The sequence below is a fragment of the Chiloscyllium plagiosum genome, unplaced genomic scaffold (assembly GCF_037043375.1).
Source record: "Chiloscyllium plagiosum isolate Xiang-an unplaced genomic scaffold, Cpla_swu_hap1 HiC_scaffold_10, whole genome shotgun sequence".
Taxonomy (NCBI): Eukaryota; Metazoa; Chordata; class Chondrichthyes; order Orectolobiformes; family Hemiscylliidae; genus Chiloscyllium; species Chiloscyllium plagiosum.
In genome coordinates this window covers 101,793,043-101,819,388 of record NW_028270148.1, presented here as the reverse complement: position 1 = coordinate 101,819,388, position 26,346 = coordinate 101,793,043, and the positions used below count along the sequence as shown (strand labels likewise).

Here is a 26,346-nt window from a genome sequence, read left to right as displayed (position 1 = left end):
AAATTGCAGCTGCGCATTTCTTTTATTCAACCTTTTGATCTCTAAATAGAAAAATAACACTGTCTCAGATAAAGCAGAATATTTCCTATGCTATGGTGAAAAGGCTTGGTGATATAGTGGATCATGTTTCCATTATGGTGTGATTTAGTTCAAACAGGATTCATTATTACTCTGGAAGTAGACTATGTAATTAACTTTAAATGGGCATGAAGAAAACCAACCAATTTGACAGGTCCCTTTAAAAATTATTTTATTATTGGCATGATAAATGGAAAAGTATCTGGTTGACAAAAATTTGAACCAGATTTATTGGGATATGTCAAATACAAGAACACACAGTGTAATGCAGTCAACTCCAGCTCAACATAAATCTGACCCTCTGTTCTACTGCTAAATCTCATAACATAATCCTTGTGTATTACTATTGTACAAACAATCCCTGCTTATTACTATTGTACAAACTTCTCATCTGAGCAGAAAATGTTTCATTGTTGTCTGCATTATTTTTTACATCCTTCATTCTCACCAAACTGAGGAATGCTAACTTGAGAGAGGAACACAGACTGTAGCATCGAATTACTCCCAGGGCTGAATAGTCCGTGGTCAAGTGCAATGTGAAGCTCCCTTTGCTGGGCTTTGAGACGGTGGCTCAACCCACCACCCGCTCCTCTCAAGGGCAAGGGAGCGAGAGGGGAATGTGAAATGTCTAGATCCCAATATTGAAGACAAGCCTAACCTATTAGAGGGGTTTTCAAATCCATTTCATTTAGGATCACTTTTCTCCTGACAATCTGGGCTGGAGGATAAGACCAGTATTCCTACACATTGCACCACCCAGTCCACTAATTCTACGTTTCTATTTTTAAGAACACTCCACATTTTGAAAACATAAACCACTGCTAAATATCAAGACGAAACAGCGCATCCTCAATATATAATCATGTTAACTTATAATAACAGTGTTTGGCCAGTCTTCCACTTTTGTTTGCAGTCCAATTAGTGGATAGAGGATTAACTCAGCTGCATCGATTGGAATGTTTAAATTCCCAACGGGATTTGCACAATTCCTGATCCAGATAAAATTCTGACCGAAGCAGACAATTTCTTGGCAAACTAGTGACATTTTTGAAGTATTTAACTGCATGGGAACTTGGGGGAAAAGTGCAGGGAAAATTCCTTGTGAAAATCAACACAACATAAATTTTGATCACAATTTACTCCAACAATAGAAGGAAATAACTAGAGCCGTGATTAAAACAGAACTCATCAACCGTCCTAAGAGGTCCAAATTGGAATGCTTTCATATTGGCACTGTGGTCCCTGAAGTGGGACGCATTCCTGTATGATTTTCAAATCATTGTACATGAATGTTCATACTAAGAACATGAACGCATGGTGTACTCTGCTGACATATGTGAAACAGGGTTACTCCTTCCAAAAGACCCATTTCTATTGTTATTAATAAGAATTAAGTTGACATTTTGACACGTGTTGATGCAAGGGAGATACTATTTGACAACTTAGTTATTGATCATCAGGATGATGTTAGCTGGCATATGGAAAAATGCCAGGGCATTCAAAAGGAAGAAATAAAATTGACAATTGCTGGAGAAACTCAGCAGGCCTAGCAGCATCTGTGGACAGAGAAACAGAGTTAATTATTCAAAACTCATATTTTCCATTTACTGACAAAGGAAGAACTTGATTGCAAAAATAAATTGCATTGAATTTAAGCTATTTAACCCGTCATTTCACAGTGACGAATTAATCGAAACAGGGCTATGAGTTGATAATAATTTGCCTAATTAACCTTGGGGGAATAATCCATAAATTAAAACCAGCTTCTTTGTAGGTGATGTTAAGAGAACTTGCCCGGGCAAATAGTGGTAGACATTTGGAATCCTCTTATGGGAATGGCATTCAATGAATTGTTAATTTTCAATCCAACATTGAAGATTTAAGGAATATGGGACAAAGGCTGATATGAGTTAGGTCACAGCTCAATCATGATCTCTATGAATGCTGCAGCAAACATGAGGAACTTTTAACGGCTTACTCCTGCTCTGTCAAATATTAGAACATTTGTAGAGGTTTACAAAATTATGAGGGGCATGGATAGGATAAATAGAAAAAGTCTTTTCCCTGGGGTTGGGGAGTCCAGAACTAGAAGGCATAAGTTTAGGGTGAGAGGGGAAAGATATAAAAGTGACCTAAGGGGCAACTTTTTCACACAGAGGGTGGAATGAGCTGCCAGAGGATGTGATGGAGGCTACATTTGGATGGGTATATGAATAGGAAGGGTTTGGAGGGATATGGGCCAGGTGCTGGCAGGTGTGACTAGATTGGGTTGGGATATCTAGTCAGCATGGACGGGTTGGACTGAAGGGTCTGTTTCCATGCTGTACATCTCTATGACTCTATGAATTAGTAGCAGAAGTAGGCCATTTGGCCCTCAAGACTGCTTGACTATCCCAAATGGCAGAGTTTCTCCCAACTTGAGTTCCCTACCCTTATTCAAGAGAGATTTGATCAGTTAGCTCTATGTTTACTGACGTTTAGAAGAATTGCGGTTGGGGGAGAGGTGGAATCTCAAAAATATGTATTAAATGTAACAGATCCAGACAGGGTAAACCCAGGAAGGATGTTCCTGGTGACCAAGAAATCCAGAACTACGGTTCACAGTTTAAGGCCGTTTAGAACCAAGATGAGGAGAATTTTTTCTCCCAGAGAGTGGTGAGCCTGGGGAATTCACTACCATAGTGGTGGAGGCCAAAACGTTGAATGCTTTCAAGGAGGAGTTGTGAGCAGTTAGGGGATCAAGGGAAGGGAGAGAACAGGGATAATGAATTGAACAATCAGCCATCATGATATTGAATGGCAGAGCAGGCTATTTTTTGCATTTCTATGTCAACTAACAACAATTCACATCTCCAAATGCAAAGGTTGGTCAATCATATCTGCTGCCCTCCAGCACAAAGCTTTGGAGCCAGGAGAGCACATGAGGAAAACTCTGAGGCATTCCAAAGCATCCTGCTCCTCAGGCACGTGGTTTTCTAATGTATGCTCCCACAGGTAAAAAAGATACCATTGGAGGAGGCATTCAGAAAGATTGGCCAAACTGCTGAAATATTAGCTGGGTCTGACAAGGTTTAACTAGGAAACATTGCATCGCTCACACATACTGTCAGAATAATGCAAATAATACCCAGCAGATAAACACCTAGTCCCCCAAAACACCGACTCCCTAATGAAGCAGAGTAGCTGTTCATATAATGTGAGCTTGCTCGCCAAGTATTACTGAGGATGGTGTTGAGGGACACCTATCTCAAGCAGCAGGTTCTGCTATTGCTTGGCTAAGCAGCCATTGTGATTCCAGTGTTGGAAACAGCAGCCTCAGCTTGCACTGCTGCAAGTTGTTTCAATAATTGATCGCAAAACATAAAAAGACATTGATGCAGAGGTTTTTAGTCCCTTCGAGAGCAGGGAATGCTCTATTCCATTGGGGGAGAATACCATAAACATAACAGTACAGCTTTTTTTTCTGCATTCTTGGGATGTGGACAGCACTGGGACTGATTTCTCATTGTATTTGTCCTTGAACTAGGGCTGGTTCAGGGGGCAGCAGTCACCTTGTTGTGGTTTGGAGTCACGTCTAAGTCGAAATGACAGATTTTCTCTCCTTAAGAACATAGGTGCATTTGATTTTTAATAATGATCACGCCATGGTCACCATTACTGAGGCACGCCTTCAATGCCCGACTTTATTAATTGAACTTAAACTTTACAGGCTGCCAAGGCGCGGTTTGGGAACCCTCGTAGTGCAGTGGTAGTGTCCCTGTCCCTGGACTATGATCCCCAGGTTCAAGTCCCACCTGCGCCGGAGGTGTGTAATAGCACCTCTGAACAGGTTGATTTAGCGAAATGGGTTAAATAATGTCTGTGGCGTTATCACTACACCACTATCTTCCCCACCCTAAATGTTAATACCAGATTATCAAATCACCCATTATCTCATTGAATGGCAGAATGGACTGGAGGGGCTGAGTGCCCAACTGCTCTTCCTACATCTTATAGGTTGCCTTACGTTCTACCTAACCCCTTCTGTTGTACTGAGTCTAGGAACAGAGAACAAAAGTGTTTCCTACTCAAACGCCATTCCAACAACAACGATTACCTGAATAAAAGATTATAACAATATTACTCTTTCCACATAAATCTAGACCTACATCCGAAATGGCTGCAAGTTGCTGCAGGATAGCAACTGTCTTCAACTTGAGGGAAGTTAGTAAAAAGCAAAAAGCATTTGAAGTCAGCCAAGAACTGCTTGTATTGAAATAACTGGACCATCATTTCCGACTGCTAAGTTGAGCTGGGAAGTAAATGCTGTGTGAGTTTACCCACTGGGATGCCACACTTTACATCTGCACTGGAGATAGGGGCTGAGCAACAGTGTAGCAGTCTCTTAGTCAAGCAGCGACATGGGAAGCGGAAAGTTACACTCTGAATCAAAGTCGTGTTTTGAGTCATTTTGTGATTACTTCTCACAGGAAGCAGAAAACGCAATGCTGAAGATATTTGATTATCAAGTCGGTTTTCATTTCAAGGCATCTCCACAGTCCTTTCACATTCATTTACCGCCTTTGATCCCTCATGTGTTTCTGCAGAAAGTACAACTAAACGTCGACCTCATCCTTGACGAAACTGAAGAAACCGGAACTGCATGTTTAGCACAGTTGCGGTAATTCTTCTTTCAATGGGTTATGAGAGGCCTCAATGATTATTCTATTCAAACATTTCGTGTTAGGTTCTTAAGACCATAAGACATAGGAGTAGAAGTAGGCCATTCAGCCCATCAATCCGCTCTGCCAATGAGACTGATCTGATCATCCTCAACTCCACTTGCCTGCCCTTTTCACCACAATCCTTCAATCCCTTCCTGATTAAAAATCTGTTGATCTCAACCTTGAATACACTTAGTTAAAAATCATACACCATCAAGTTTAGACTATAGTAGATCCCCTACAGTGTGGAAACAGGCCCTTCAGCCCAACAAGTCCACACTGACCCTCTGAAGAGTAACCCACTCCGACCCATTTCCCTCTGACTAATGCACCTAACATTACGGGCAATTTCGCATGGATTGTGGGAGGAAACCGGAGCACCCGGAGAAAACCCACGCAGACACGGGGAGTATGTGCAAATTCCATACAGAGAGTCGCCCAAGACTGGAATCGAACCTGGGTCCCGGGCGCTGTGAGGCAGCAGTGCTAACCACTGAGCCACCGTGCCGCCCCAAAGAAAGCTGCTCAAGGAGACATTGAGCAGTTATAGTCCAATATGTTTATTTGGAAGTACTGCTCCAAAAGCTAGTGCTTCCAAATAAACCTGCTGGTCTATAACCTGGTGCTGTATGATTTTTAACTTTGCCCACCCCAATCCAACACCAGCACCTCCACATCTTGAACACACTTCACAACCCAGCCTTGACGGCCTTCTGATGTAAAGCTTTCCACCGATTCACTCCCCTCTGAGAGAAGAAATTTCTTCTCATCACCGTCTAAAACGTGTGACGCCTTATTCTGAGATGAGTCTAAGACTCTCCAACAGGGGGAAACAGCCTCTCCCCATCTCCGCTGTCAAGGCCTCGAAGTATGTTTAATGAAGTCGCCTCTCATTCTTCTGATTTCCAATGAGTATTGTCCTAATCCAACCAACCTCTCCTCAGAAGACAGTCCCTTACCCTGGATCAGCCGAGTGAGGTTTCACTAGACTGCCTCCAAGGCCAGTGTATCTTTCCTTAAACAAGTATTCTAGCTGCGGTCTGCCGAATGCCGTACAATTTCTTACAAGCCACTGGAAGCAATTTTGTACCTTCCTGCAAGCTGACAGCTTCCCACTGAACATTTTGAATTGCAATAAGTGATTTTAATAGGGTTCTTTCATCAGGTCAACTTTGAAATCTGACACATTTGTACTATTGAGATATCTGAAAGCAACACTCCTCTTATTAATTTTCACAGCCTGATAAATGCAACTCTAGCAACTGTTAGCACTGCTCCCTCACAGCGCCAGGAACCCAGGTTCAATTCCACCCTCGGGTGACTGTCTGTGTGGAGTTTGCACATTCTCCCCGTATCTGTGTGGCTTTCCTGCGGTTGCTTCGGTTCCCTCCCACAGTTCAAAGATATGCAGACTAGGTGGATTAGCCATGGGAAATGCAGGGTTACAGGGGTAGGGTAGGTGGGTGGATCTGGGTGGGATCCTCTTTGGAGGGTCAGTGTGGACTCAATGGGCCGAATGGACTGCTTTCACACTGTAGGGATTCTATGATATCAATACTGACTATCTAGATTTAGTAATGCTGTGGATAATACAATATTCAATCAAACATCAATTCATTCAGTCCGCTCGCCTTCATGACAGACAGATGCAGAAATTGAATTTATTGTGAAGCAATTTCTGTAACAACTACAGTTGGAAGAGATGCATTTACTATGAAGGACTCTCTTTCTCAACCTCTCCCTTGCCTGGGCTGTGGTGGCCCTTAAGGTTAAACCACCACCAGTTGTCTGACTGATATGGTAGCAGTCCTATGGTCTGGCAAGGCTATGGTGACTCTAGCTTTTTAATGACCATTATCACACCCTTTGGTTTTTCCCCTGAGCACCCTCACCTAGTCCACTCATTGTTTCTCCCTCTTTGTCAACAGCATAAAAACCATCGTATTCCAACCTAAAGAAGAGTCATAGAGTTGTGCAGTATGGAAACAGACCCTTCGGTTCAACTCATCCATGCTGACCTGCTTTTCCAAACTAGTCCCACTTGCTATTGAACTCAAAATGTTTCATCTGTTTCTCTCTTCAGCGATGCTGCCAGAGCTGCTGACTTCCTCCAGAACTTTACTTTTTTAAAATTTCATATCCAGCATCCATCGTATTTTGCTTTTACTATAATCTGCTGCAATTGAACAGACAGGGACATGATGTTGGAGCCATACCGAAAGCAGAAATACTTCCCAAATAAATAGCATCAGTTTGGTGATCCAGAATTCCCCACACCAGTGGAATGCCACTGGGTTTTAAAGCAAAGGCTTTGAAATAAGGGAAACACACCGCCCCCGAAGAAGGGTTACACCCGAAATGTCGACTTCTCCATCTCCTGATGCTGCCTGGCTCGGTGTGTTCTCCCAGTCAGACAGCCAGACTGATTCACCAGTGCTGCTCAAGTCTACCTCCAGAAGGGCAGTTACAAAATGACATACTGGTTCCCAGTAAGTTTTACAAATCTTCGAAACATTAAATGTAAGTCGATGTGCAGAATCTGACTCTTCACTTTACAATCACAGTTGGTAATGTTATGAAAACGCTAATAGCATAGTAGTCACACAGTAATAGCACAAAACTGCTTTGGTATTGTAGGGGAAATGGTACAGTTCTGTTCATAGTTTAAGCTCACAACAAACCTGAAATAATTCCACAGAGGCTGGTATCCCGTCACTGAGTCGCCCTTTATTACACGTGCACTACACACGGACTGTGACCAGCTGGCTCAGAGCCAGTCCCTAGAGGGAGGAGAATCCCTGAGACCCTTGTTTATGTCTGTCAGCCAAGGTTCCCTGATTGGCCCAGGTTAACAACCCCAATCAGGTTGATTCCAGAATTGCTAATAATATATTTTATGGCATAGGCTAAATTTCTTTTTAAAAACATTTTTATGACTTTGGTTTGGTAGTGTTTGGAATGAGATTGGCCAGGTGGATCGCATTGAGTATGAGTTAGAACATGAGAACTGGGAGCAGGAGTAGGCCATCTGACCCCTTGAGCCTGCTCTGCCATTCAATAACATCAGTGGACTCAGCTCCACTTACCTGCCCGCATGACCCTTAACTCCTTGACTGTTCAAAAATCTTCCTTTGCATAAAAACATTTGAGGTAGCCTCAACTGTTTCACTGGACAGGTAATTCCACAGATTCACAACCCTTTGGGTGAAGAAGTTCTTCCTCAACTCAGTCCTAAATCTGCTTCCCCCTATTTTGAGGCTATGCCCCCAGTTCTAGTTTCACCCACCAGGGGAAACAATGTCCCTGCTTCTATCTTATCTATTCCCTTCATAATCTCATGTTTCTATAATATACACCCTCATTCTTCTAAATTCCAATGGATATTGTCCCAGTCTCCTCATGAGCCAATCCTCTCAATTCTGGAATCAATCTAATTGGGGTTGTTAACCTGGGCCTATCAGGGAGCCCTGGCTGACAGACATAAACAAGGGTCTCAACTGCTTGTTCTGTGGGAAAAAAAAATAAACAAGGGTCTCCCTGCACACACACAACATGGGTGCTGTGGAAAAATAAAGCACTACCGCAGTTAGGCAGTAGTGTGGGAAAGGAAACTAAAAGAAAAAAAAGGGTCTCAGGGATTGTCCTCCCTCCCGGGACTGGCTCTGAGCCAACTGGTCAGAGTCCATATACTGTGCACATGTAATAAAGGGCAACTCAGTGGCAGGATACCAGTCTCTGTGGACTTATTTCAGGTTTATTATGGGCTTCAACTCTAAACAGAGCTGCACCATTTCCCTTACAACGCCAAAGCAGTCGTTGCCACTACGGTGTGAATACCGGGCTACCACAATCAGCTGGCCATTCACAGTAGACCAATAGTTTTTCCACATCCAGCCACGTCCTTTTCACATGACGGGATCGTCTCGTTAAACGACTTTCCTCATCGAATCGAACCTTCGGTCGACTCAATGCCAGACGGCCGTAATTCCGAACAACATCTGAGATGAAAATGCTGCAGTTTACACGCCACAGGCACTCTCCAAACACGTCCCATCACAATTCAAAAGGCAATCACACTGTGTTGAGTTATTTTGCAGAAGACTGCCACTGAATATTTACCCTGGCCAGGCATTCGGGGGTGAAATTCTGGTTGAGGTTTCCTGACTGAAGTTGACACACATACATAAAGCAGGAGATGCTATTCTCCAGACGAGTGAAGCTCCATGGAACTAGAAAGCAAACTATTGCAGCAATTAGCAGGTGAATACCATTGATAGTTGAAAATAATTACATAAATTGATAGATGTGTGGTGTATCCAGCCGTTCATTTGTCTACCAAGTCCCCATGTTCAATAGATCTGGCATGCTAGCAACACAGTTTCATTTTAAGTTTTCCTTTTTGTACAGAGATCCTACTTTGGGAGCAGATTGCAGTGGAGTGAGGGTAAAGGGGGAGGTGGGGTGGGGGGAGGGGGGTGGGGAAGTGCAGGGAGGGTCAAGAACGGCTTTTTAAAAAAAAAATCAACTTATTCTTCAAGTTCTGATTTGAGAACTGATGATGGAGTGTGAAGGAAAGACATGAAAACACACAAGTGCTGTAAAGATATTTACTGAAAGCCAGCACAAGGAGAATAGGACTGAGTAATAATGATAACGCAGTCCATGGAGCTGGTGAGTAAATCCACATACATTACTCATGGCAATCTCTGAAACTTAATGGCGAGGAAAAGTCTGAAGTGCTTTAAATTTCTTACGCATTGTATCTCCAGAGCAAAAAGAAAATCATGTTCTTAATGAAAATAGGATTTAACACTGTTCTGTAGCAGTAGGAGTTGGCTTGTAAACTTCGGTGAGGTGAGACACTTTATACAACAATTCACCCCTTTCAGGTCATGACTTGGGGATTCAGTAATCATTTTAAAAACAAAGGAACCAGTTATATTCAGATCGAGACAACTAACTGTAAGCAGTTTGGTTGAGCCATTTCGTAGCAAATTCATCGACAAATTTATTAACTACAGCAATAGTTAAAGACAACAGCCTTCCTCAGCACGGTCATTGCTCTCTGTGTAAGAAGTGGAAAATAAGTGGAATAAGACAGTACACTTAGACTGGGCGGGGGGGGGGGGGGGGGGGGGGGGGGGGCGGGGAGACGGCAGGGGAGGGGGAGGTTCATGCATGCAGGCGTGCACAGAGCTGTCAAGTATCCCTGTAAAAATGTGCCGTGAAACTGCAAAGTGGCCTCCTGTGCTGTTTTATAAATATATAAATTAAACATGCTTTATTCTTAAAACTACCTGTACAGACAAAAACTAGAGTATCTTTGCTTCTTCAGCTGCACCATTTGTACCTTAATCAATATTTCCAAATCTAAAACCGTGCAGCAGGATAAAACTGTGATAATAATTATAATTTCTCATATACTCTACTTTTTCGAAAAGAAAAAAAAAATTCCCAATATATACATTTTTATACCATCAATATACACACATGTACCATTGACTATGCAACTGTTCCAACTACAAAATAAAATAGTTTCGTGCAAATATACCTCCTGGAAAAATCAGTCTCGTCAGGAGGGACTAGTATCTGGATACAAACTGCAGTGACTGTCGAGATTTCAAACTTCACATCTCAGACTTTGCATGAAGGCCATGGCTCAGAGCTAAAATCCCACTTTCCTTTCAGCAGAAGGAATAGCTGATGAGCAGAAAGATAAGGTGACTCTCGTCGATTCTTGGTATTCAAGCTCTCTGTGGGAAGGGCAAAGGCGGGAGGGTGGGGGGCGGGGGGGCGGGGGGGGTGTGCAGGATGGAGATTGAGGATGTGGAGGGAAGAAAGTGAGAGGTAAAATCACAGGGCAATATGACCCCTTGCTTCCAGGTACCTGTACACCTTACTCGCTTCAGTAGCAAAATTACCACTAAATCTCTTTCAGTCCCACTCAACCATCTCAGGACAAAATATCTTTTTTCTGATACAAGTGAGAATATACCAACGTGGCAGGTAAGTCATCCAGCCTTACGTTGATTAGCAGCCAATGAATTCAGATAGTTTGTATGTGTGTGAGTGTGTGTGTGTGTGTGTGTATATGACTCCACATAAATACATTAAAAATACGTTCACATCAATACAGGTGTCTTTTTTTCTCTCAAAAATAAGTTGTGTACCAAGTTCTCAGTAAGAGCAGTTGCAGGCAGCCAACAATAAGCCACGGGCCTTCAGCTCTTTGTATTGCACTGATATCAAGGTGCTTGCTCCCAGGTCATCTTCATTGTCCATCAGTGTTCCCGGCACATGGGGAGGTTCACAAACGTGAAAACGTTAAACTCTGTCATGATGGAGAAGCACAGAAACACGGCGTACAGGAACAGAGACACACACCCAAGTTTCTTATCTAGTTTCCATTTGTTCAAATGAACGCCAATTACCTGCACAGGAAACAACAAAACACATTTTAGAGGTTCTTTTAAAGTGGCACGCGACTGCTGCCTCACAGGGTCAGGGATCCGGGCTCGATTCCACCCCCGGGTGACTGTCTGTGTGGAGTCTGCACATTCTCTCCGTGTCTGCATGGGTTTCCTCTGGGTGCTCTAGTTTCCGCCCACGGTCCGAGGATGTTACAGGTTAGGTGAATTGGCTGTGCTAAATTGCCTGGAGTGTTCAGGGATGTGTAGGTTAGATGCATTAGTCAGGGGTAAAGGAAGAATAATAGGGTAGGGGAATGAGTCTGGGTGGGTCACACTTTGGCGGGTCGGTGTGGACTTTGAGTCATGGAGATGTACAGCATGATCCAACTCATCCATACTGATCCAACCTAATCTAGTCCCATTTGCGAGCACTTGGCCCATACTCTGTAAACCCTTCCTATTCATATACCCATCTGTTGGGCCAAATGGCGTGTTTTCACACTGTAGGGATTCAATGAACACAATCTTCAGTATTTGACATTCCTCTGATTATTTGGTGGTTGTACAATTGAAGGCTCAAAGAATTGGGGCAGATGATGGCCTAGTGGCATCATCACTAGATTGCCAATCTAGAAGCTCAGATGAAGTCCCAGGGAACCGGGTTCGAATCCTGCTACGGCAGATGGGGGAATTTGAATTCAGTAAAAAATTGGGAATGATGACTATGTTGGAAAAACCCATCTGATTCACTAGTGCCCTTTAGGGAAGGAAACTGCCACCCTCACCTGGTTTGGCCTATATGTGACTCTAAGTCCACAGCACTGTGGTTGACTCCTAACCACCCTCTGGGATGGGCAATAAATGCTGACCCAGCTAGTAACATCCTCATCCTGTGAATGAATAATAACGGAACATTAGGAAGAGATTTCACACTTTGATCCTCCTCCATATTCCTTTAGACCATGGCTGATCTACACACCAACTTTATTTTCCCGCCTATTCTCTGACACTCTAACTTAAATCTTGTTGTACTTGAGAGTTTAGCAGGACGCTACACTTGCTGCGGATTAATGAGGCACCTTGTTTTCTGGTTGTTCTGCTCCCCACCTGAAGGTGTGGGGTCCCAATTAATGGGAGGACAATGCTGCAGTCTAGCTTCGTATCATGCTGCCTGTTCATCCTCCACAAGCAGCTTCAGTGGGGGCAAAGGGCAAAGAATATCACAGCTGAACCTAACTGTAAACCCTCAATATGCACATGTTTATGGTCAAGCTTGTGAACACCGATCAGGACCACAGTGCGGAGAGACTTCTTCTCCCGAGCAGCAATGTACAGACTGAAAGAAATTCGTGGATTTGCATATTTATCAATTGAAATCTGGATCTCCACCCTCACTGATTAAACATTTAAGGGTTGTCTTGCATATGTTCAACTCATTCGCATAACCCTTTGACCTTTTCCTTATAAATTCTGTGTCTAGGATCTTCCTCTCTCACTAGCACCTGTTGAGGGAGCAGCACTCCGAAAGGTAGTGTTTTTAAATAAACCCCGTTGGACTATAATCCGGGTGTCATGTGATTTTTGACCCAGACTGGATTGGCTGTAAAGAGCTGCAGTAGCATGTCTGATGATAAGTAACTTGGTTAGCTAGAAGTGTAAATATATTAACAATACACAAATAATTATTGGTTGGTGAGAGGTCCTAAATAACCTAAAATCAGATGAGCAAACTTTTTACAGAAAGTATGAAGGAAAATGCCTGCAATCCTTTAATTTTAGAATGGCAGATTTTAAAATGAGGTACCAAAGAATAAATTTGACCCCAGATGATTTTTTTCTATTCATCTATGGGATGTGGGTCCTCTAGCTAGGCCAGCATTTATTGCCCAGAGACCAGTTAAGAGTCAACCATATTGCTGTGGGTCTGGAGTCACATGTAGGCCAGACCAGGTAAGGATGGCAATTTCCTTCCCTGAAGGACATTACTGAACCAGATGGGTTTTTCCCCTAACTATGGTTTCATGGTCAGCCTTAGACACTCAATTCCAGATTCTTTATTCATTTTAAATTCCACCATCTGCTGTGGCAGGATTTGAACTTGGCTCCCTGAAACATTAGCTGAGTTTCTGGATTAGATTCCCTATAGTATGGAAACAGGCCCTTCAGCTCAACAAGTCCACACCGACCCTCCGGAGAGTAACCCACCCAGACCCATTCCCCTAACTAATGCACCTAACACTATGGGCAATTTAACACAGCCAATTCACCTGGCCTGCAGAGTACCCAGAGGAAACCCACGCAGACACAGGGAGAACATGCAAACTCCACACAGACAGCTGCCCAATGCTGGAATTGAACCCAGGTCCCCAGCACTATGAGGCAGCAGTGCTAACCACTGAGCCACCGTGGCACCCCAAGTCTATTGATAATCTATTGATAGTATCATTAGTCCTTTGGCTGCCCATTGAATTAATTCCCTCCCCATGAATTAATGGTTTTCCTAAACAGCATTTTTGGTAACATGTGATTGCTCAACTGAAGAATGGTTACAGATTTAAGGGCAGCAATATTCATTGAAATAAAAATTAATGCCCGTTAATTTTTCACATTATGGCTGAAAAACCACCTGATTTTAGTTTCAAAGGTTCAAGCATGAAGACAATGAGTTCATAATATTTGATAGCTTTCTAGGTCACTAAATGACCGGGTTTTGGTGGCAGTGAAACATTAGTAGTGTTCTTCCAAAGGATTTATACTTGACGTGGACGTTCTAACAGTTAGACGTGATAAGAGGCCCTGCTGTGTAATTTCCATCCATTTAAAATTCACAATCACACTTACACGCTGCAGGAAGCAACCAAACTTTTGCAGCATAACATTATTAAACTCCTTCACATCATCATAGCGCCACGATGCAAACTGGTACTGGAGCTTTTGTAACAGGCAGATAAACTGCCAGGACACTCAGTACAAGTAAAGAATGGGATTTCTTTTCCTGGTCTTTCTGGCGAGATAACATGCTGTTTTCAAGTCCTTGAGACAGACTTATCTGGAATAAAATGTCTGCTTGCAGACAGAGCCAGGCTAGAAGGCTAATGATGAAGATTGTATCAAGTTAGACCATTAATTTGAATATCTGTGTGGGTGGACTGAATTTAACCCATGTTGGTCATGATTTCAACTCAGATTGGTTGAAACAGAATCTCCATTTAGTTGAAAGCACTTTAAGCTGACTTGAAAGAAGGGAGGAAAGCAGACATTGTGTGAAGAGCAAATAGTGAAACTGATGTTCCTGTAAGAAATAGGGGAAGCTGTAAGTTTTTATAGTGCACAAAAGGGTATGTGGAAAAATAATGCAGGTTTGAGGAAAGAATGTTCTAGCAGATTCAGAATGCACCCTTTGCCTCTTACAGAAAATCAACAAAGCCAGATGTTATGAGGTTTGTAACATACAGCCATGGAGTTATGGTAACAACATTGGATAAACCCCCAAGGATAATTCATCACTGGCTCAGTGATGGCATCAGAATGGCAGTACACAATGGCAATGACTGAGTCCATTACTTACTGTTACGAAAACAGAAGCTAGCAGCAATCCCACCGAATACACAAGGCCCCGGCTGTTCAACGCTAACTACAGAAAGGAAAAGAGAATATTTTATGTCCTTGTTAGAAAAATGCACAGTGTTCGTGTTAGACTACTTTCAAGCTGATTTCTGCCGAGTGGAGCAAGATGTAAATGTTACGGTTTAAGCTCCAGCTCATCAACTAATCTGTCGCTTTCTTTGTTTTCACACTGTCACCTTCTATCGACTCTCATAGACAACGGAACAGCTATTCCAATTCTGGATGTAGGTTTGCCCAACCTGACCTGCAAATCTTCTCAAACCTTGCGAGTTATTCCAATGTCTCAAAGCAATAGATCAGAGAACCAATTGCCCATGATTTTGTAATAAGTGTTCTCTATATTCAAAATATCTTCCAATATGTGACCATCTTGGAAATCTGTGGCAATGACTCATAGTTGCACAGGACCTGGCTTTCCCTGGTTATCAGTACATTCTTCATGTATGAGCTTGGACATCTAGTTTTGGCATGCTACTTCATGTGGGTGTGGGGAGTAATCTCAATGATGCTTGATGTCATTCTGTCCTAAATCCATTGGTAAGGAATATTGCAGTATCAGAAGGATCGCTATCCTTAGAAACCAATACCTACAATTAAGGGCACTCCCAGCCTTGACATTATATAAATCCATTTTTGCTTTATTGTTTCTGACTCTGATAATTAAGGAATGGATATCTCTTTGTCGTGGACATAATGGAATTGCTGGACATCCCATTCTTACAGGGGCCACCTCAATATCGTAACATTCACAGTTATCAGTCTGCATTATATACTACGTCCCTGTAACAATCCAGATGGATATAATGGGCTAATTTTCCAAAGAGTGCTGACCTACTTTGTTTTTAATGTTGAGAAAGAGCTCCCCATTTCTGACAGGAGATTCCAACCAGGGTTCCTTCAGAAATGCGGAGTGTGCTTTAGACCTGACAGATCCTGTGAAGTGCAGGATTGTCAGGGAAAGTCAAGCCAAGTCCCCTTTTTGACGGCATCAATTGATGGATTCTGTGCTTTACATGTCCATCATCACAGATAGCCACTTTGACAGCTCTGGATGTAGGTTTGCTTGCTGAGCTGGAAGGTTTGTTTCCAGACGTTTCGTCACCATACTAGGTAACATCATCAGTAAGCCTCCAGCAAAGCACTGGTGTTATGTCCTGCTTTCTATTTATGTGTTTAGGGAAGCGGGACATAACACCGGTGCTTCACCAGAGACTCTCACTGATGATGTAACCTAGTACGGTGACAGAACATCTGAAAACGAACCTTCCAGCTCAGCGAGCAAACTTATATCCAGAGCCTCAACCAGAGCTACAAATCTTCTCAAAATTCATTAACTTTGACAGCTCTTGGGAAAGGCAAACTGCATAACTATGAGGTTAGGGTGCCAGTTGTATCAGGTGCCAGGACTGTACGGTGCTGGATGGGTAAGGTAAAAGGTAAGTGTGGTGCAAGTTGTCAGGTCTGGTGGAAACAGGAATTAGGTCCAGAGGTGAGAGTGGGTGTAGGGTCCATGGTTGTGGGGCAGGGCTGTATCAGGGTCTGGAGCTTGTAGGGGGTTAATGTGACAGATTCAGGGTCAGTTTAATAGTTACTTCAGGGTTAAGCTGGGTTTTAACTGGTCCAACATTTCTGGGGTGAAAATTTATTTAACTGCAGGGGAACCCTCGAATTGAAATGGATGATTTTGGAAGGTCCTAGGTGCAGGAGAATTGGCCAGAGGATTCTTCGATGTTCTGGACTCTTCCCTTGGAGTCTGCTATGTTGGGTTTTCCTCCATCTAAGCTTCAGAAATGACTAACTGCCTTGGATTTTTCAATGGCCAGTGCTTCCGTACGTTATGAGGAAGGGTTACAGGGCCCGAAATGTTAACGCGAATTTCACTCCACCGATGCTGAGATTTTCCAGCAATTTCTGGTTTTGCTTCAGATTTCCAGCATCCACAATTCTTCTGGTTTTCTTTCTGTCGAGTGCTTAAGCCTGTGTTTGTCTGACGTATCCCTCAATGAGTCTGAAATTCCGGCTATGCGGCAGCTCTTTGAGAGTTCGGTTCACAGCTTTACCGATCTGGCCAAAGACATTCTCAGATGTCTGTGCAGGTGAATTGTTGTTAGTATCCCAGGTGACCTGCCAAATGAACTGGTGCTAATTGGAAAGTCTTAGTTAGTTTCAGTGACCAGCTGGGGTGTCCAGACACTTGTGAAATGATGATATTCTGTGTCTCTGGTTTGGGAGCAGGCAGCGAGGAGAGGAGGAGATGGGAGATTGGGATGGGACCATTCGCTGCCGATGATTAGCCACTGCCCTTAGACCACCGAGGACGCTTAGCCACCACCCATTGGCCACTGAAGACGATTCCGCAAATAAGCAGATTCACTGCCGATGATTAGCCACTGCCCTTTGCCCTTCTTTTAAGCTTGTATTTTTTTTTCCCATTTACCCTCAAGTCTTCAAAATGGAAACAGAAATTATTAGTAATCGTGGAAACAAGAAGTTTTACCACGATGATTTTATATATGTTTTTGATAAACTATCCAAGAGTGATTCGAGTTTTAAGTTTTGGCGATGTGAACAAAGGGGCCGATGTAATGGATGGATCGACACCAAGAGTGGCACTGTGATAGAAACAACAAATGGACACACACATTCTCCTTCCGCAGCAAGTGTCTAAGTTACGAAAGTGAAAACAAGTTTAAAACGTCGTGCAGAAGAATCACAGGAAGTACCTAGTGTTTTTATTAACGAATGTGTAGCTGATGTCCCTCAGTCACTCCTAGCGTCTTTACCGACGACAAGCAGCATGAAGAAAATAATTCGACAAAAAAGGAATGATATTAGTTTAGCGCCACCATTAGTGGGCATCACGGTGGCACTTGTGGGCGGCACGGTGGCACAGTGGTTAGCACTGCTGCCTCACAGTGCCAGAGACCCGGGTTCAATTCCCGCCTCAGGCGACCAACTGTGTGGAGTTTACACATTCTCCCTGTGTCTGCGTTGGTTTCCTCCGGGTGCTCCGGTTTCCTCCCACACTCCGAAAATGTGCAGGTTAGGTGAATTGGCCACGCTAAATTGCCTGTAGTGTTAGGTGCAGGGGTAAATGTAGGGGAATGGGTCTGGGTGGGTGCGCTTCGGCGGGTCGGTGTGGACTTGTTGGGCCGAAGGGCCTGTTTCCACACTGTAAGTAATCTAATCTAATCAAACCCTACTGATCGTCAGCATTTGGTGATTCCAATTAGATACAAAGTATATAAGCCGGATAACGGAGCAGAGGAAAAATAGATGTGGCAGTAGCCGAAGGGCACCTTTGTTTCCCCATGATATGTGGTCGGTCTATGAGACAACAATAAACGATGAAGATCGCACAAATAATCACGCTGAAGCCGCTCATCGGAGAATTGCTTTTGAACTCGGAGCTCACCACCCAATCATATGGAAATTTATTGGAACGTTAATGAAAGTGCAAAAGGGGCGTGATTTATATATGGAACAGCTGATAGCGGGTTACCCACCACAAATAAAGCTAAAAGAAATCGAGACGCAAACGATAGAATAAAAAAAAATTGTTCTTGAATACGGTGAAAGAGATTGTTTGGAATATCTTAGAGGAATAGCGCATAACTATCAAATGAACTAAAAAATTTCATTGTTTAATATTAATGTGAGATTTTACTGCCAATATAAAGATTTTAAAAATATATTTCCTTTTTCTGGTTAAAGTTTGTAACTCATTTTTATATATAAACCAATAAAATGATATTTATTTTACCTCTTTTTTTTATCAGTATGTAGTATGTAGTCGGATAAATAAAGGGGACTGAGAAGTATGAAAGAACAGGTGAGAGGGAAAACAATCAGTACATATATATATTTCCGGTGGCAAATAGTCTCCAGAGGTCAAACAACCACAGTGGAGAAACGCTGGTGGAGAACTGGCAGTGGCTAATCAAAGTTGGCGAATCTGCCGTGGTGAATCATCACCAACCCTGGGAGACTTGTACTGTCTCATTCACCTTTAACTATTCACCTCCAACTGTGCTGCTCTTGTATCCATCAGATGGATTTCCATGGTGCTTCAATTTCCCTCCTTTTTCATCTTCAGTAATCTTTAGTTGTTCGGCATCTAACACTTCTGAATAATCCAAATTGTTCAAGATGGATCAAGAGCAAAAATCATTGGGTGGGGGTTGTCTGGTGCAGTCGCGGACTCTTGGTGGGATTTTAATGTTGAAGGTGTTAATGGAAGGAAAGACACCCACACTGAAAGAAGACCGTGTAGTTTTGCAAAGGTCGAAATGGAAAGAGTCTGTTGGAATATGCAGATCATTGTCAAGATTAGAGTGGTGCTGGAAAAGCACAGCAGGTCAGGCAGCATCCGAGGAGCAAGAAAAACTGACGTTTTGGGCAAAAGCCCTTCATCTGGAGGATCATTGCCAAGGCTGGCTTTAATTGTGTGAACTATTGGATTGAGTTATGAGTTGGGAAGCGGGGAGGACAACACGTTTAGTGCAATGTTAGAGAGTCCAAGAAACAAATACTACATTTTGGGCACTGTGTATCACTTCAGAAAGTTGATAAATAAAGTCAGGCTAAAGAGGTGAAGACTGCAATATGTTTACACTCAATAACCGCGCAGGGGTTCAGCCGAAGACTTACGTATGAGCCGTAATTCACCATAATTGTTTTTATAGTCCAGGGTAGGCCAAGCCCCATCAAGATGTCGAAGACATTGCTTCCTATAGAATTAGATACTGCCATATCTCCCATGCCTGTGAAGATCAGAAGACGTCATTCGTTATCCAACACTCTATTCACTCTTTTGCTGTTACCTCATACTTTTTGGACATGTTGAGTGCTGAACCAGTCAATGATTGGAATATTTCTTTCACTTCCCCTTATTAAGGTCTAACCCATGGACAGAGAACACACACCATCCATTTTTACTCAAAACGTACATTATCTTGTGCAGATCATGGTTTGCTATTGGAGCGAAGCCTCCATCTTGGCTTTGTAAGATTCCGGCTGCCTCCTGTAAGTACACAATATCTCCTGGATTGATGCCTTGTGCAAATCTAACAATTTTGCAGTGATATTACAATTCTAGATCATTATGTGCATTAGGAATAGCAGTCAGCACAGACTCCCAGTATCCTACTCAACACCGTTCCCCAACCCCAGAATAATTGAACATCTCTTGAAATGACCCTCTGCTTCCTTTTCTTTAGCCAGTTAAGGTCTTCTGACTTCAGAGTAAAGAGCAGAGAAGCTTTTGTTTGTCATTTCTGCCATATACAACTAATTCAGTAAAAAACGAGACGGCGTTCCTCCAGGACCAAGGTGCTGCGTGGACAGGACAAACTACACGATCATACACAGGGCAGCATAAAGTGCATAAGAAGTGCAAAACACGCAAGTTACAGTGTAATAATAAGAATGGCAATTAATAGACATTGTTCTAGCAGCAATTTGAAATTGTGCAAAGAATTTCAGATGGGAACAATCCGACCATAAGGTAAGGAGTCTGATGGCTTGGGGGAAGAGACTGTTGCACAGACTGACCATGAGAGACTGAATGCTCCGGTATCTTCTGCCAGATGGCAGAAGGGAGAAGCGTTTGAAAAAGGGGTGTGTGGTGTCTTCCACAATGCTCTTATTAGCCTTTCGGATGCTGCATGTGGTGTAAGTGTCTGTAATGGAGGGGAGAGAGACCCTGATGATCCTCTCAGCTGTCCTCACTATCTTTAATGCTCCATCCTCCAATATCATCCTCTCCGGAACCTCAGTTTCCAGCTCATATCTATGTAACCTGAACCTCCACTGTGTCTATTTGTGTGGAACAGGTTGCTGTTTTAGACATGAATGCACTGCTTTTGATTCCTGTCATTTTTACTTCTCTTAATACCTTGTCTTTTTGGACTCTGCCAGTGCATCAACAAACACAACCACTCTCTACATTCCCCTCCAGAATATCTAATTACTTTGAAAGAAAATTGGTGCCATTGACAAGCTTTTTCTGAACTGTTTTGCTGATGTTGTGAATTGCAGTGAACCTTGCCAACATTAATCCCAATCCCTGCTTTCTGAAAGAATAACTTCGCCCAAAAGCAGCTCTCCTCGCTACCTGAGCCAAGAATCCTTGGCTTTCCTATTTTCCCTTGTCCCCGTCTAAGCTCAGAAGTCACACAACACCAGGTTATCGTCCGACAGGTTTATTTGAAATCACAAGCTTTCAGAGTGCTGCTCCTTCATTGGGTGAAACATTACCAGTCTTCGCTTCTGGACCACCTTTACCGGGTGTGGTAATCAGTTCTCTTTTCTCAGATACTGTCCCCTCCATTTCAAAATCACCATCATGCCCTGCTCCTTCTGAAACGATTCCTGGCTCTTCAGTCATTGCAAACAATTTCCATTTGTGACATCATCTTCAAAGTCCTCGCGTGTTCTCAAAGCAATGCATGTTACTGCTTCCAATTCCATATCATAATTTCTCCAATCATGTTTCCACTTCAGTAAGAGCACTGGTAGAATCCATATCAAAATCACACAAATTCACACATTACGGCCATGAACTTGGAGTAGGTTTCTTCCTCGTCCTTTCTGTAGCCTTCTGCAAAATTGATCCCACCATTCACCTCAGATACATCTTCCTTGCTCTGTAAACCAGTGGGACTGCCTTATCTTTATTCTAATTCTTTTTGTCAGAACGTTGCCTGAACATCTCCAGAGCTGGCCTCTCTTCTCAGCTCTGTACCATTATGTCTCAGTCTGCTGAAGGGTCCATGCTTGGCCCCTTTGACTTCCATCTACTCGAATCCCTGATCCAGACGTAAAGACCGAATTTCCATTGAGACGACCTTTTTCAATATGGCGCACAGATGATGGAAGCAGAAGATCTGGTGGCGACAGAGCTTGCTGCCTGTTTGCTTTTGAGATTTGGCGCCTTATCCGTACATGAATATGTAATGAGCTGAGAAAAGCAAAGACGTGTAAGAGAACTGAACCTGCTCCCTCCTGATTTAAAGCCCCACCCCTGACACACACAGCCTGAAAACCAGGGAAACCCACTCCTTCAAGTCTGCACTGTCATCTGCATTTTTATTCTCCAGCTCATCCATTGTTTCAGGCCGACCCAGGCAATTTGCAACCTATTGGAGCCCCCAAGCGGAACTTTTGACAACATTTCCTCCCCATGATGAAGACCGCATACTTCTACCTTGCACTTACCTAGTCGTCCACTTACCAGGCTCAGCCTGTCTGCTAACGAATACCTCGCCCACATTTTTCTCCTCTAGACTTCCCAATTCCTGGACGTCCTCCAATCTCTGTAGACCTTCGCTGATCTCAGCAAGTCCCATTCATTTATCATCTTTATGCTTACTGACTTATGTTGGCTACTGTTGCACGTTTACAATTCTCACTTCCCCGTCTAAGTACCTCCCAGGCTTTGCCCCTCCCTATGCTCGATCCTTCTCTTGAGGCCAAACAATCTCTGCATCCCTGTAAGTTGGGCGGATTGGGCATTCTTCATGCATTTCATCCCTTCAGCCCATCTCAGTGCTCGACTACGGGAATGTGCAAACTCCACACAGACAGTCGCCCGAGGCTAGAATTGAACCTGGGTCCCTGGTGCTGTGAGGCAGCAGTGCTAACCACTGAGCCACTGTGCCACCCCAAATGACGTTACTCTAGTATTTGAGAAACTTGTTTGGCTTATATTTGAATCTGCCTCTCGGATCTTTTCCCATGTACCTTTGCCAGTGGCAAGATCTTTTTTCTTTTTTTTTCTTTTTCTTAATCTCCTGTTTATATTTCCTTTTCTTTCTTTAAGTTTTCCTTTTATTTTCTTTACCCCTACACTACCGCCTAACTGCGGTAGTGCTTATATTTACCCCAGCACCCATGTTGTGTGTGTGCAAGTGTAAGACACAGTGAGAGACAACAGGTCATAGAGTCATAGAGATGTACAGCATGGAAACAGACCCTTCGGTCCAACCCGTCCATGCCGACCAGATATCCCAACCCAATCTAGTCCCACCTGCCAGCACACGGCCCATATCCCTCCAAACCCTTCCTATTCATATACCCATCCAGATGCCTTTTAAATTTTGCAATTGTACCAGCTTCCACCACTTCCTCTGACAGTTCATTCCATACCCGTACCACCCTCTGTGTGAAAAAGTTGCCCCTTAGGTCTCTTTTATATCTTTCCCCTCTCACCCTAAACCTATGCCCTCTAGTTCTGGCCTCCCCAACCCCAGGGAAAAGACTGTCTATTTATCCTATCCATGCCCCTCATGATTTTATAAACCTCTATAAGGTCACCCCTCAGCCTCCGATGCTCCAGAGAAAACAGCCCCAGCCTGTTCAGCCTCTCCTTATAGCTCAAATCCTCCAACCCTGGCAACATCCTTGTAAATCGTTTCTGAACGCTTTCAAGTTTCACAACATCTTTCCGATAGGAAGGAGACCAGAATTGCACGCAATATTCCAACTGTGGCCTAACCAATGTCCTGTACAGCCATAACATGACCTCCCAACTCCTGTACTCAATACTCTGACCAATAAAGGAAAGCATACCAAACACCTTCTTCACTATCCTATCTATCTGCGGCTCCACTTTCAAGGAGCTATGAACTTGCACTCCAAGGTTTCTTTGTTCAGCAACACTCCCTAGGACCTTACCATTAAGTGTATAAGTCCTAATAAGATTTGCTTTCCCAAAATGCAGCACCTCGCATTTATCTGAATTAAACTCCATCTGCCACTTCTCAACCCATTGGCTCATCTGGTCAAGATCCCATTGTAATCTGAGGTAACCCTCTTCGCTGTGCACTACACCTCCAATTTTGGTGCCATCTGCAAACTTACTAACTGAACCTCTTATGCTCGCATCCAAATCATTTATGTAAATGACAAAAAGTAGAGGACCCAGCACCGATCCTTGTGGCACTCCACTGGTCACAGGCCTCCAGTCTGAAAAACAACCCTCCACCACCACCCTCTGTCTTCTACCTTTGAGCCAGTTCTGTCTCCCATGGGGAACCTTGCCGAATGCCTTACTGAAGTCCATATAGATCTGTACAAATCTTTATTCAATTTCCACCACCAGAAAAAAAGAAACACTCAGGTGGCCAGTGACAAGCAGTGCTCTTCCCAGAGGGTGTTTTGTGATCAAACAGTGAAGGGGAGGGCAGGGATTAAATCAAAATAGAGTTGGAGGGGGAAATAAAAAACTCCACTCCCCGCGGTGCCAACCTCTTCCTGAAAATCTCAAGGCAAGATCTTTTTATTTTATCTTTCTGCCTTAGGGGACTATTTAGGGGTGTATGAACAGGCCTTGGTGCTGATGTCCGAAGTTTAAATCAATGTTGCCATTAAACCTGCACACACCCTGGCTTTAGATACGGACAGGTCTCAGTGCTCTGATTTAGAATTGTCCTGCAACATGACAGGAGCTAAAAGTTGGACTGTTTTAAAAGTACACAAAACTTAGATAGGATGCAGCAATATTCACCCAAATGGATTCGAATTGGGTGGATTTTGTGAGCCTTGGCTGTGAGCATTAATTCAGTGAAAATTGACAACAGCGTGGCAGTGGGTTGTCTTCTGTGTGGACTGTTGAAGATGGAAACGAAGGAGCAGTGGTTTGGATCAAACCCAGAACCGGACTGTGCTGGAGAGAACTCGAAGCTAGCTTTGGGGATTAGGAATGTTCCGTCCTCTCTGCAGGATATTCCTTATTTTGATCAGCATGAATACACAAGTGCTAAGAAAGGAAGAACATTGCAATGTACTACAAGGGCAGCACCTTGCAATATGTGGATGGAGAAGCAGCTGTTTGATTCCACCAAATTATATCCAAGATAAGCAGCTTGCTGTACAATTCAGGTTTGAACATTTAAATCAACAATCAAGTGGCAATATATTACTCTTAGTGCTGATCTCTGTACTCTGCTTACCTTGCCGGGCAACTATAAGGCTGGCCATGCAATCCGGTACACTTGTCCCAGCTGCCAGGAAGGTGATTCCCATTATAACATCCGGAATTCCGAGCGTGTACCCAATTATCGTGACCTAGACAAGAGCACATTACTCTCGGTAACTGAACACAGGATTCTGAACCCTTTATGTTTTGGCGTTCGCACTAAGATAACTACCAGAGAATTTAAAAACCACACAACACCAGGTTATAGTCTAACAGGTCTATTTGGAAGCACTAGTATTGGGAGTGCTGCTTGTTTATCACCTGACAAAGGAGCAGCGCTCTGAAAGCTAGTCCTTCCAAATAAGCCTGTTGGACTATAACCTAGTGTTGTGTGGTTTTTAACTTTGTCTGCATCAGTCCAATACCGACTCCTCTACATCATACCAGAGAATCCTTTTATGGATTCATTTTGGTTATTCATATTATGTTCGCTTCTTCTGTCTTTGTGCCTCCCAGTACTCCATACAAAAGCTTTGGCTCCCTGCATTATTCTTGCATTAGAGAGGTGCAACATAATTGCCATTGGGGAAAAACTTTGCTACATTCTTGCCTTACTTATGGTCTGCATCATGATGCTCGGTGAGTCCCCTCACTGCTGCAGACTGGAGTCTAATCCCACCTAGAGTGCCAGCAGGGGACACTTTCTCATGTTGACCGCATGACTATTGATTGTCCCATCTTAACCCAAGTCCAAACGGTGTGAGAGCCCCATGACACAAAACTGCCTGAAACTGTTCATCTGAGCCCATAGGAGGAGCTGGGATGTGAAACAGAAACTGATTTTTCATTGCACTAAACTAGAGCAAAGCTTGAACATGACTAAAGGCAAGGTCCTTCTCTGGACCGAACCTATGCTAAGTCTTGCCTGGGACCCCTTGATACTGGTATAGGAAGAATTCCTGAGCACTAACATCTGAGTGAGCAGAACAAATTAGTAACAATATCAAGCTTGACAGATGTCTTTTTAAGCTAAGGTCCATCCCTAATTGCAATGATGTTGATGCTTTCAACCCAGTACTGTATTTATGAATCTTAAAATCTTTCGAATTAATTCTCAAAGTGGAGTTCATAAACATCCCACGTCTACAGAGCCAATTTGCCAAAGAAAATCTCATCTATTGCACCAGAAAGGTTGAAGGGCGAATTGAGAGAACAGCGGCTATAAAACGTTGGCCGATATTTGGTAATCGGACAAATGTGACATATTTTAGCTTGCGGGCCAGTGCGGTCACTCACATAGGTGGTCCCGGTAGCATAATGGAGAGGACAGAAGGCCAGCCCACAGCTGTGTCCAGTTTGTATCACTGGGCCTGACCTCACAGAGACGGCTTAAATAGCCAGGTTCTGGACCACACCACGGGCAAGTGCATCACTCAGAGCACCTGGCTGAAGTCTTTTGGATGCCTTCTCACATTTTCTCCCAGATTGTTCTGTCTTGTGATATTTCCGAGACTACCAGAACACCTACTCCTTAAAACAGCTGTTAACAAAACACACACATACACATATACACACATACACATACATATACACACACACATACACACAC

The 26,346-nt window shown here is 43.4% G+C and overlaps 1 protein-coding gene across 1 annotated transcript in view; it reads right to left on the bottom strand.

Moving 5' to 3' along the window:
• Positions 1–9,374: 9,374 nt before the first annotated feature.
• The window catches only part of LOC122553050 (sodium/potassium/calcium exchanger 3), a 392,739-nt gene continuing 375,767 nt past the window's right edge, over positions 9,375–26,346 (bottom strand). The window contains exons 14-17 of the mRNA XM_087991604.1: positions 24,772–24,886; positions 19,469–19,581; positions 14,760–14,825; positions 9,375–11,212 (exon numbers count right to left, since the gene is read on the bottom strand). Coding sequence (XP_087847730.1) covers positions 11,063–11,212; positions 14,760–14,825; positions 19,469–19,581; positions 24,772–24,886 — 444 coding nt within the window. The 3' untranslated portion in view covers positions 9,375–11,062. The remainder of the gene's footprint in view (positions 11,213–14,759; positions 14,826–19,468; positions 19,582–24,771; positions 24,887–26,346) is intronic.